This window comes from Halichondria panicea, chromosome 6 (genome assembly GCF_963675165.1).
Source record: "Halichondria panicea chromosome 6, odHalPani1.1, whole genome shotgun sequence".
Taxonomy (NCBI): Eukaryota; Metazoa; Porifera; class Demospongiae; order Suberitida; family Halichondriidae; genus Halichondria; species Halichondria panicea.
Window position 1 is genome coordinate 5,109,228 of NC_087382.1, and position 10,954 is coordinate 5,120,181.

The window sequence follows — 10,954 nt, forward strand, 5'->3', positions numbered from 1 at the left end:
TATTACGATATTACTATAATTATACAACACAAAAGCACAAAAAGAAAATCAAGGCCATGAAATACACGTTCCATGAACTGATAGGACTTGTACACACACACACACACACACACACATGTCTATTAATGGTCAGTTGATAAGGGAGCTAATAAGGGACGTGGGCCTCAAACTCTCCAAACTCCTCCTCCCTGTGTCCGGTGTGGTCCTCTGGGAAGTCCTCCTCACTGTCCAGCTGTGGGTGTGTGGGCGTGAGGAAAGGTATTATAACCCACGCATGCATAATGTATAATGTTCAAAGGAAAAACATGCACTTATATATATAGTTAGTAAATAAGCTACCATAATTATTACACATAAGTACAATGTCCTTCACAAAATCAGAAGTACTCAACCAAATGCAAAAATCATACAGAGCTATAGATCTATAGTCTTATAATTATTATCTATAGAGCCACCTATACACTGTACACCCCCAAAATCTCACATATAGTGGGGTTGAGACCACTCCCACCTTCCTGGCACACTCACCGCCTCTATCTCGTCATGAGAGTAGAAGTATCTGTCGAGGACCCACTTGAGTGGGAGGAGGGCGATGATGATGACAGGATACAGCATACCAGCCGGGGAGTTCTTGACCCCGAACAGAGAAGCCACACACACTATCTGGACTATTGTGTACAAGTGCATCTTCCATGTACGAACCTACAATGAGGGGCGGGGGGAAGATACAAGTTACAAGTGTAGCACAAAATTTATATACACAATGTACACAATTATATTATCTGATAAGCAAGGCAGCGCGCTACTGAATGATATACTCGAGATCAAGATTGCCTTTCATATTGCCAACAAGTGCATACGTACGTGGCTTAAATTCATGTACCGTATAGCGTGTAATTTTCGTGGGGCAAAATATTCGTGGTTTTCGTAGTTGGAGGTCTGACCACGTATATTTTACCCACGAATGAAGCGACCTTGCCTACCTTTACCTGCAGTGCAAGCAGCAACCACGAAAATATTACCCACGAAATGTCTCAATATTTCTGAACCACGAATATTTTTGTCCCCCGAAAATTACCCGCTTTTATTACGGTATTATTTTTCTTTGCAAACACTGTACACATGTTACCCAGTGAGTGGGCAGATCAAAGCAATCCAGTGCTCAGTATATGGCATATTGCACTGGAATATATGCACTTCCACTGTTGTAAATACAGTAGATTTCTTTAAGAGATATCCATTTGGGACTTATATGCCCCACCATCCCACTCAATAACTCATTTGGTCCCTTTTATAGGCTACTATTTTTATAACTACTAGCTATAGTGGGAAGAAAACCTAAAAATTTACTATGGAATTCAGCAAAACTAATGAATACACTAAATTCCTTCAAAACACATGTCTTTTATTACGATTTATATGACCAGTCAGACGAGTTTAACGTCATTGGGCAACAAGTTAGTTATTGCAGGCGCCCTCGTACAACATGCCATATATTGCACTGGATGACATAATGCCCTCGGGGCCTGCGGCCCTCGGGCATTATATTGCTCCAGTGCAATATATGGCATGTTGCACTCTGGCTGGGCAATAACTAATACATGTACTCAGTATGGCAGCTATGTATATACATCAATAGAGTACATACATGTGGGCGTATTTTCGCGAGTACAATTAATTAACAAACTACGTGAGATTGTAGCCTCCTTCGCAGCCTCTCCTTTTTCTGTTCTTTGTCACACGGTCAATAAGATAAAATACGGTAAGAATTGGAGGTACAAAGAAAGAAAGAACGAACCGTCCAAGAAAAAGGAGAGCCTGCCTCGCTAAGTCGCGCGCATAGGTAAATTGTTTGAGACTGTGGGACTGTAGGACAGTACATGTAAGTACCGTTACGTAGGTAGATCTGATGTCTGAACCATGCCAGTTGTACATGGCACACAAGTAGATAGAGGTAGAGAGTGTCACACCGTGTACCAGAGGAACATAAGTTCTGTATGGTGGCAGAGCACCAGGAGACTTGTCAGGAGGTACGTACCTGTAGCTCAGTAGATGTTAGCTTTGTCTTCAGACTTGCTCTGCCCATAGATATGCTCTGCCTAACAGCTCATTTCTCGTTCTCATTTCTTCATTTCCTCATTTCCTATTTCTTATTTCCTCATTTCCTCATTTCTCATTCCCTGTTTTATAACAACCCGGCACAGTGGTGGCACAGTGAAAATGAGCGTGGGCTTTCAGTAGATGGGCGGAGCCTGACAGGCAACAAAGCCACAGGATGCCTACGCATTGCAGACTTACTTCATATGCAAGTACGTCTGTCTGGAGATATTATCATAGACGATGGCTTTTAATAATACCTAGCATAGTGAAGTCTGAAGACTGAAGGTCTATCTTTGAGCCTATCCTCAAGCCTCAAATTGAGGCTTGAGTTATTTGAGCAGCAGTTTAGTCTAGAAACAGTGTATTTGAGAATGACATGACAATGTTGCAAGGTTGTGATCTCATGAGTACTGACAGAGTGAGACTAAACCATACTAATTTGTGTGCATGAGACAGTTTTCACAGGGGCACGAGCACCAATGTCGAATTTTCCCTTAGCTCAATACAAGTACGTAATAGATGATCGATAGGGTCCTGTCAATTCCATAGTCGTGTAATCCTACTGTAGTAGTTTTAGAGGTTCTGCTCCTTTTGGAAACTTTCTGGCAGTAGAACCAGCTCTATAGTGGATACGGAAATAATACCTGCATATAAGCACTCAGGTCTACATTGTCTGCTGTAATTTGAAACACTCGACTAGGTCAAACGTGAGGTCTTGAGAGTGGGAGCACATTGAGTTTGATAAGGCGAGTCTTGTAGTCTGTAGTTCTGCTGTACGTAGTTCTACTGTAATTATCCGAGGATAAAATTGGTTGCCCTTGCCCTTCTAGTTTGGATAGTGTGATTGTGCCAGGGCAATCTTCTTCTTCTTGACTTGGACTAAAACATTCCTTCTGATGACATGAAGGGAACTGTAGGATTTTTCAATTTTGGCATGTCAGAAGTATTGCTGTGAGTTGTCCAGGATCTGGGATAGGTTCCTTCTTTGCCCAGGTCCTTTTGACAAGGGCTATTATCAGATACAGTAGTACTCTAGCCTTTCATGCTTCATCTTGTAGAGCTAACTTCTACATACTGTGTTCTGTAGCTTCACACACTGCTTTGCCTCTAGTTCCTGGTAAATACGCTCCAAGTACTGTGTCACAGTGTGTGGGAGGACAGATATTGCGGTTTACTCTTGCCCACGCTCAATTAAATTTGGCTACGTCAGTAGCAGATCACAAGACTTAGCGGGGCAGGCCTTCCTTTTTCTTAGTGGCTTCCTTTTTTCTTTCTTTGCTCCTCCAATTCCCGTATGGTGTTAACATTGTGACTATAAACAACAGAAACAAAATTGTAACTGAAAAAAGGCCTGCGAAGGAGGCTAGTGAGATTGTAAGCTAGAGCTAAGATTTTAGGCTAACAATAATACAGTCTTAACTATTATCGTGGAAAAAACAGTTACTATTTTAGAACAGTTATATATAATTATATATACATTATATAATTATAGTGTTAACATTGTCCACTATATTTATGTAAGGACAGACAAACACAGAGAGTGGCTTTTACTCCCTATATACTTCAACATCATCATATCAAACTACGTATCATCCCGGACCGTAGAAATGGCTACCGCTAACCAAGATCCCAGTGATAAGTCAACACAATACAACACTTGCAAGGAGAAAGTGAAGACTTTTGTGGAAGAATGGAGTAATAACTTCAAGATGTGCTACTGTCCCTGTAAGATCAATAAGTACGGGATGATGGACTCAGATGATACTGATAACGAGACACCGACGAGAGGTGACGATGAAGAAGACACACACAAGATGGAAGTGAGTAAAACAAGCTATATACTGTATCTATTATAAGCTACAATCATTGTACATTAACAACTGACATAATTATTTTAAGCAGCATACAGTTACACAAAGTAACCTTGAAGACAGCAGTACACACTCAGAAAGTGATGCTTCCATTACTCAAGACCCACCAGAGGAAGCCACCTTTGCTCCTACCGAACAACCTCCTTCACCTATTGAGGAACCAAAAGAAAGTGACCTTGAAGACAACAACACACACTCAGAAAGTGATGCTTCCATTACTCAAGACCCACCAGAGGAAGCCACCTTTGCTCCTGCCAAACAACCTCCTTCACCTATTGAGGAACCAAAAGAAAGTGACCTTGATGACAACAACACACACTCAGAAAGTGATGCTTCCATTACTCAAGACCCACCAGAGGAAGCCACCTTTGCTCCTGCCAAACAACCTCCTTCACCTGTCGAGGAACCAAAAGGATTTTTTTCACAAACAGATCGGGTGTCATTCTCAGACCTTGCCCCACAAACCACCTCTGGATTCGTGACAACAACACCTGGCTTTCAGTTTCAAGGAGCTGGAAAACAGCTGTTTGCTGTACGAAGTGCGGATTATGGTGAAACCAATCCTGAAGAAGAAATTGACATCAATTTCAAGCCTCTGGTCTCTCCCCCTAAAGTGGCTCCAACCAAGTCCTGGGATGATGAGGCTGGTACTTTGTTTACAAATCGTGGGAAGTTGTTCCGATTCGATGACTCTATCAACCAGTGGAAGGAAAGGGGAGTGGGTGATATCAAGATTCTGCAGCATGCTGAAACAGGTCGTTGTCGTATTTTGATGAGAAGAGATCAGATATTGAAGATTTGTTGCAATCATAACATCACTGCTGAGATGACACTGTTGCCGGGAAACACTGACAAGTCGTGGGTATGGTTTACGCAATCAGATTTCACCGATGAAGAGCCTAAGAAAGAGAAGTTAGCTGTTCGATTCAAGCATGTCGAAACAGCTAGAGAGTTTAAAGAAGTATTTGAACAATGTGTTAAGAGAGATACTGAATAAAACTCAGCGTAGCATTATAAACCAAAAAGAATTTTGAACTCTATAAATTGTTTCTGAGTAGTGCTATGTTCCTATTTTGTGTAGACTCTATATCTTCAATTTGTATTTACCTTCTGAGAATTACAATGAGCGTTATTACCTATCATTTATGAGAAATTAGTGAGACGATCTTTACTGCAAAGAAAAGGGTCAATCAGACAAGAATTGTAATGGAATTTAGTGGTTTATTAAATGGGGTTAACAGGGCGGAGCAGGTCAAAGGGGCTCGCACATGCGCAGCAATGGGCAGTCAGTTACCTCGTGGCTTGCGCTCACATGGGAACTTAGACACATGCGCAGTATCGTTACCTCGTGGCTTAACTCAGCAGCAACCAGGACGAGTGTGCTATCTCTTTCCCCAACCCATGAGCTCCCACCCATTAGCGCCACAGCTTGGCTCATCTCTTATGTTAATTTAGTTTACCTCTTATTTTTAATCTATTTTTCGTTAAACATCTTACTTTAATTTTCTCCAGTGCCCTTCCCTGGCGGAGGGAACTGTGACGGGGGCAGCTGGTTAGGCTTTCGCCTCGGCTCGTCTCAACTATTTCACCTGTAACTCAAACATTTATAGGCAGAGATCGGTTTGAACGCTAGGGCGGGCGTCTGCAGAGCCAGCTTGCTCCCAAAAACCAAACCATCGTGGCATTAGGTCATACTGGTTAGGACAGAACAGTATAGTGCTAGGGCTGTTGCAGAGTAAGCTGTTAATTTCGTGTCTGCTACCAAGTTAAAACAGGATCTTTACTGCAAATAAAAGGGTCAACCGACAAAGAAGCCACAAGTGTATGCAGAATATAGAAAAAAACTGATAGGATGGAGGTACGTAAGCTATCACACAAGCATCTTATCATTCATATGCTACCTCCTCTCCAGCCCCCTGCTGCTAACTCCTATGACAATAATGAGGCTGCAGTGGGTGTTGTGAGTGTGCCTGTATATACCCTCTGACTTCAGAGACCTCTCTCTCAATCACTGTTCCCTGGGGGCGCTCTCTACGGAGTCCTTGTCTGACCTAGGAATGTTGTCCAAGTACCAACTGAGTGTTGAGCAAGTGGACAGGTTCTGGAGAGACGGTTACTTGTCCAATGTCCGTGTGCTGAGTGAGGAACAATGTGAACAGATACTAGCAGAGTATGAACCTTTCATGGTAAGTGGAACACATGCATATTCCTTGTACAGTATGATCACTATCCATAGACTCTAGTCATATCATTATCACTTTGTACCCAGGACCCTGGCCAGCTACACCCTACCCTGGACACGAATTGTTCTATGAGTTCCATCACAACCAGAGTGGGTCACCTGACAATGTCCTCTTGCACGCCCTCGGCCAGTGGAGGATCTCTCCAGCCTTCCATGACCTTTGCTTTCTACCCTCTATTGCAGTAAGTGTGCATCCCTCTAGCTCCCTATTAAGTCTTCCCTCCCTGCACTTTAATATACAGTCAATACAAAGTTGAGCAGTATAATACGTAGTACACAACAGTGTCTCCTTACTCTCCAGATCCCAGCCTCACAGCTGATCCATGAATCTAAAAAACCAACTTCTATTTGACTGTGGCATGACCAGTTGTTTGCCAAGCCTCCTCGTCATGGAGGAGTGGTCGCTTGGTCAGTGTGTGTGTATGTGTGTGTGTGTGTGTGTGTGTGTGTGTGTGTGTGTGTGTGTGTGTATGTGTGTGTGTGTGTGTGTGTGTGTGTGTGTGTGTGTGTGTGTGTGTGTGTGTGTGTGTGTGTGTGTGTGTGTGTGTGTGTGTGTGTGTGTGTGTGTGTGTGTGTGTGTGTGTGTGTGTGTGTGTGTGTGTGTGTGTGTGTGTGTGTGTGTGTGTGTGTGTGTGTGTGGGAGGCTGAAGTGATGGAGATTAAGGCAGCTCTTTGTGTATTTATTGTAGGCATCAAGACTATTCCTATTGAACACGGACCAAGCCAATATGTCACATGACTGTGAGGAAATTTCACCGTCCATGAAACCCACCTTCTAACCACCACACCGCATGCAGGTTCACATTGCACTGGACGATCAGACAGTGGAGTCAGGTGGACTACACTTTGTACCCTGCTCACACCGTTGGCAAAGGAACGGAATGCCCCTACCTATCACAGACCCTAAGTTTGAAGATATGGAGTCTATTTTCTCTGTGCTGAATGATAGTGAGAGAGAGGGTTTCAAACCAGTGCCCTCGGGACTCAAGCGAGGGGAGGCCAGCTTCCATTACCCACTCACTGTACACGGTACTTTTGCCAACAAGTGAGTCAAAAAGAATAATCATGTAACATTAGGCCATGGCATTTATTATTTACTGGCCCAAAACTCTGAGTTTTAACAACTTTAGCTGAGCGAGCAAAAATATTGTATAGCTGTTTTTACAGCTGTTCTATAATTTCACAGGTCAGCGGCCCCAAGACTGTTGTGAACTACTTTGCTGACGGAGTGTGTTCAGACTCGGATGAGCCCATGATGAATGGAGTACCTCCTGTTGCTAAGGTGTGTCTATCTATTATTATGCTCTTACTCATGACATTGCTCTAGGGTGAGAAAATGGCTGGTCAGTTCTTTCCACTAGTGTTTGACCCAAGCTGCACACAACTAACATAGAACTTATGTGTTTGTGTATGCGTATCTTTGTATGTGTATGTTGTATGTTTGTGTATTTTTATGAGCAAGAATGTACTGTATCGTACATATTCTATATACTGTAGGTTTTAATGTACTGACATGGTAAACCTTGATAGATTAATATACTCAAGACATTGCCTTAAAATCTGCAAAACACTGAAACAGCTATATAGTTCTAACCTAGCCTTGTTCCCAGGCCGATTTTTCTCGAAGTTCTAACCACAATCTTCCCCTTATTTCAATAGTTCTGCAAGCTGTTTCAGTGTTTTTCATAGTCATGTGAACAGGCACATGTAATACACTACATCAGATGAATTCATGACAACACAAACAAACTTTTTATAAAACAAAAAAACAAGTTAGTTCTGAGTGGCAAATTGAACTCTATGAAATTGTCCAGCAACAAACGATCCTTGCAACACCATCATAAAAAAACTGCATGTCACTATTCCATCTCCGTTAATCAGTTTAGCTTTTGAAGCACGAGAGGGGAACACATACATGGGTGGTCTACTAGGAGACGTGGTCTTGTCATCGGCAACAGGACAATCCCACCTGCCAGGTCATAGTGTTTCCACAGTGAACTCCCAATAGCTCCAGGATTCGTCCCAACCATCCTCCTCCGATGGTTTCAATGCTGTGACGGCTGAAGAGTAGTCCCATAGCTCTGGTTTGAGGGCGAGTCTTGCTTCCCAGGCTGGGTCACCGTAAAATACCGTAGTGTCCTCGTCGTAACTCAGTCCAGACAAATCATGTGAGTGTGTATTGTCAATATTCTCAGCTCCAAATTTCTTCTTGTAGACATCTTCGTGTTTCTCGATGACAGGCTTAGGTGTTTTGAGAGACTCCAGTTTTGCTAGGAGAGACTGCTGGTTGGCAAAGTAGGCTTCGGCAAAAGTCATTTTCCCTGGGTTGTTGATAAAGTATTTGTGCACTCCCCATCCACCATAGCCGTACCAGGTTGGGACCACGTATCCCACCATCTGCGAAAAACCAGCGGAATGCATCCAGGCTAGAGCCATCGAATCCCTGTCACGAATATACCCCATCAAACAATTCCCAGCAGCACTCAGCACCTTAGGTGTGTTGTGTTGGCGACTAAGTTTGTGAAGCCGACCATCCAGGGATTGACCGTGTATGTACCCATCAATACAGGATAGTTTTCCACTGCTGAAGCAATACCCTAAATTCAGTACACTTTCTGTTGCATGTGCACTCGTGATAATCATATCCACTCCTTTCTCTTCCGAATGTGCTGCTCCAATTTCGAGGATGAATGATTCGGTCACATCCGCAGGGCATGATTTTTGTGCCACTTCTCCATTTGCTGTCTTTCTCCAAGCCACGGTCTGCTCAATCTCTGAATACGAAACACCAAAACTAAACTTGTCCAAAGGTATCGGGCAATTTCCAGTCACTCTGTTGATTGTCAATGGCTCCTGTTGTAGTATACACAGGCAGTCGTCCTCTTCCCATCCGGTGAGCACACCCCATACGGTATCGGTGTAAGGTGTTGTGTGGTCTATCCCTCGTGTCAACTTGTGAATGTCCTGAACAACTTTCTTGTTGCACTCGGAATGGTGTGCAAGAAAGCATGTGTATGTCGGCTTTAGCTTCGACAGTTGTGGTAAAGCTGAGAATAGATCTCCATCAACATAGATGACTTCTTTGACTCTATCAGGCCATTTTGATTGAGGAGGATGACGTCACGAGCAAGAATAATCCCTCTAGCAATATGGTTACACTGGATGTGAATGAAGAGAACGTAGTTACTGACAAGATGCTAGACGATGTTTTGTTTGGTTCAGAGCCAGCTGTTGTTGAATCGTGTTGTCAGTCAGAGCATCAGAGTGTATTGACCCCAGTACTGCAAAGCTCTCCTATTTCTTGTCCTCCTCAGGGAAACAGTACAACAAAGAAATTAATTAATGAAACTATTGAGGATATTTTATTTGGACTATGCCCTGAGGATCTTAATTTCTCTCGAAACACCTCTAATATATCAGAGTGCGCTAGGACCCTAGCAGCTGGCACTGAAGACGAAGGATTAAATAAGTCTGCTGATGGTATTACAAGAACTAAAGAAGTTCAGTTTATTAAAAGCAGTGCGCTATTGAGTAATAAGGCAATGGAAGTGAACACAACTAGTGACCGTGGGACGTTTTATGGCCTCCCTCTACAAGTGAAAGAGTGTTATGAAGAATTCAGAATTCAGAGGAATAAAACAGCTCTATGGTGTGACATGTTACTAGTTAATTATTCAGATTTGGATTTGGAATTCAGCAGTTTCTTTAAACTGTGTCCCCCCATACATTGTACACACACACACACGTGCAGATTGGCAGCATTGTTGTCTGAGTCTACCTAGTGTGAGTACTGGAGGCAACCTCATCTACTCCCTGCCCACCAGTGGAGGCAAGACCCTCGTCGCTGAGATCATCATTCTCAGGCACCTGCTCATACACTGCAAGGACGTGCTCCTTATTCTACCCTTTGTATCCGTCGTGCAAGAGAAGGTAATGAAACTGGTGTATATGTTTTCCTCTGTCTTATCAGATCAAGCCGTGAACTGAGGCAAAAAACGTTTTTCATGCGTCTGGTGCATTCCACAGCCACCACAAGTAGCTGAAACTAGTTGTCCTATAAAAGGAGTGATGTGTACACAAAAAGGAATGCACAAGGAATGCAGTTTTTACACAGCTCAGATATAATAATTGGCTCAGTAGTGCACATGCCCTCGAGGCCTGCGGCCCTCGGGCCTAAAGTCACTATAATTATTACTGGAGATTGCAGAATCTTTGCAACACATGAATAGAAGTGTGTAGCACTGTGGTTCCTTATATGGGGAATGCTTATACATTTAAGTAGTAAAACAGACCACAGTGTGTACACAAAATCCATATAAGGAACGCGTAATGCTCTACGCTTTTACTGGGGTGTTGCAAAGATTCTGCAAACTCCAGTATATACTGAGCCAATATATCCCATGTGGCACTCGTGCATGTATCACAACTATATAACATGTGGCACTTAATATAAAATAACTTACTATATATAGGCTAAAAGCATGCATGCATTATATAATTAATTTGGCCACGTAATATATTGCATGCAATGTGTCTTTCGCTATAATTATAATTATAATTATATGGACCTATAATTTTCGTGGAGGATTGCTAATTCCCACGACAAAATACCCCTCAATTAAAACTATAATTATGTGCTTCGGCTATTGAATATTATGCGATATATTATTGTATCATGAATATCGATCGATCATGCAGTGGCACTGCAACAAATTGCTCTAGTATAATTATAGTGGATAGA

General features: G+C 42.7%; 4 protein-coding genes across 7 annotated transcripts; 2 read left to right on the plus strand and 2 right to left on the minus strand.

Annotated features, from left to right (window-relative positions):
* Positions 1-12: 12 nt before the first annotated feature.
* Positions 13-2,209, minus strand: LOC135337075 (band 3 anion transport protein-like). Its single transcript, XM_064532973.1, has 3 exons — positions 2,039-2,209; positions 529-702; positions 13-232 (listed from the first exon to the last, which is right to left on the minus strand). The coding sequence occupies exons 1-3, from the start codon at positions 2,084-2,086 to the stop codon at positions 146-148; spliced, it is 309 nt and encodes a 102-aa protein (XP_064389043.1). The 5' UTR covers positions 2,087-2,209; the 3' UTR covers positions 13-145.
* Positions 2,210-2,326: 117 nt separating this feature from the next.
* Positions 2,327-5,082, plus strand: LOC135337066 (E3 SUMO-protein ligase RanBP2-like). Of its 4 annotated transcripts, none has more exons than XM_064532961.1 (3): positions 2,327-3,474; positions 3,706-3,920; positions 4,000-5,082. In XM_064532961.1, exons 2-3 carry the CDS (start codon positions 3,708-3,710, stop codon positions 4,966-4,968), a joined length of 1,182 nt encoding a protein of 393 aa, XP_064389031.1. In that variant the 5' UTR covers positions 2,327-3,474; positions 3,706-3,707; the 3' UTR covers positions 4,969-5,082. The 4 variants fall into 4 exon arrangements, with proteins under 4 accessions (XP_064389031.1, XP_064389030.1, XP_064389029.1 ...); XM_064532960.1 differs by having other exon boundaries at positions 2,328-3,474; positions 3,623-3,920; XM_064532959.1 differs by having other exon boundaries at positions 2,329-3,474; positions 3,628-3,920.
* Positions 5,083-5,898: 816 nt separating this feature from the next.
* LOC135337076 (uncharacterized) lies at positions 5,899-7,257 on the plus strand. The gene is made up of 5 exons (XM_064532974.1): positions 5,899-6,157; positions 6,241-6,395; positions 6,515-6,621; positions 6,903-6,954; positions 7,011-7,257. Exons 1-3 carry the CDS (start codon positions 6,029-6,031, stop codon positions 6,531-6,533), a joined length of 303 nt encoding a protein of 100 aa, XP_064389044.1. The 5' UTR covers positions 5,899-6,028; the 3' UTR covers positions 6,534-6,621; positions 6,903-6,954; positions 7,011-7,257.
* Positions 7,258-7,973: 716 nt separating this feature from the next.
* On the minus strand, positions 7,974-9,314 carry LOC135337074 (uncharacterized). The gene has a single exon (XM_064532972.1). It carries the CDS (start codon positions 8,854-8,856, stop codon positions 8,191-8,193), a length of 666 nt encoding a protein of 221 aa, XP_064389042.1. The 5' UTR covers positions 8,857-9,314; the 3' UTR covers positions 7,974-8,190.
* Positions 9,315-10,954: the final 1,640 nt, after the last annotated feature.

Bases quoted from the DNA above. Each gene is read 5' to 3' on its own strand.
- LOC135337066 (XM_064532961.1), top strand. From the start codon at position 3,708: ATGGCTACCGCTAACCAAGATCCCAGTGATAAGTCAACACAATACAAC. The intron at 3,921-3,999 runs GTGAGTAAAACA...AATTATTTTAAG, and splicing joins AAGACACACACAAGATGGAA to CAGCATACAGTTACACAAAG.
- LOC135337074 (XM_064532972.1), bottom strand. From the start codon at position 8,856: ATGATTATCACGAGTGCACATGCAACAGAAAGTGTACTGAATTTAGGG.
- LOC135337075 (XM_064532973.1), bottom strand. From the start codon at position 2,086: ATGGGCAGAGCAAGTCTGAAGACAAAGCTAACATCTACTGAGCTACAG. The intron at 703-2,038 runs GTACGTACCTCC...CCCTCATTGTAG, and splicing joins TAACATCTACTGAGCTACAG to GTTCGTACATGGAAGATGCA. The intron at 233-528 runs GTGAGTGTGCCA...ACACACCCACAG, and splicing joins CTCATGACGAGATAGAGGCG to CTGGACAGTGAGGAGGACTT.
- LOC135337076 (XM_064532974.1), top strand. From the start codon at position 6,029: ATGTTGTCCAAGTACCAACTGAGTGTTGAGCAAGTGGACAGGTTCTGG. The intron at 6,158-6,240 runs GTAAGTGGAACA...CTTTGTACCCAG, and splicing joins CAGAGTATGAACCTTTCATG to GACCCTGGCCAGCTACACCC.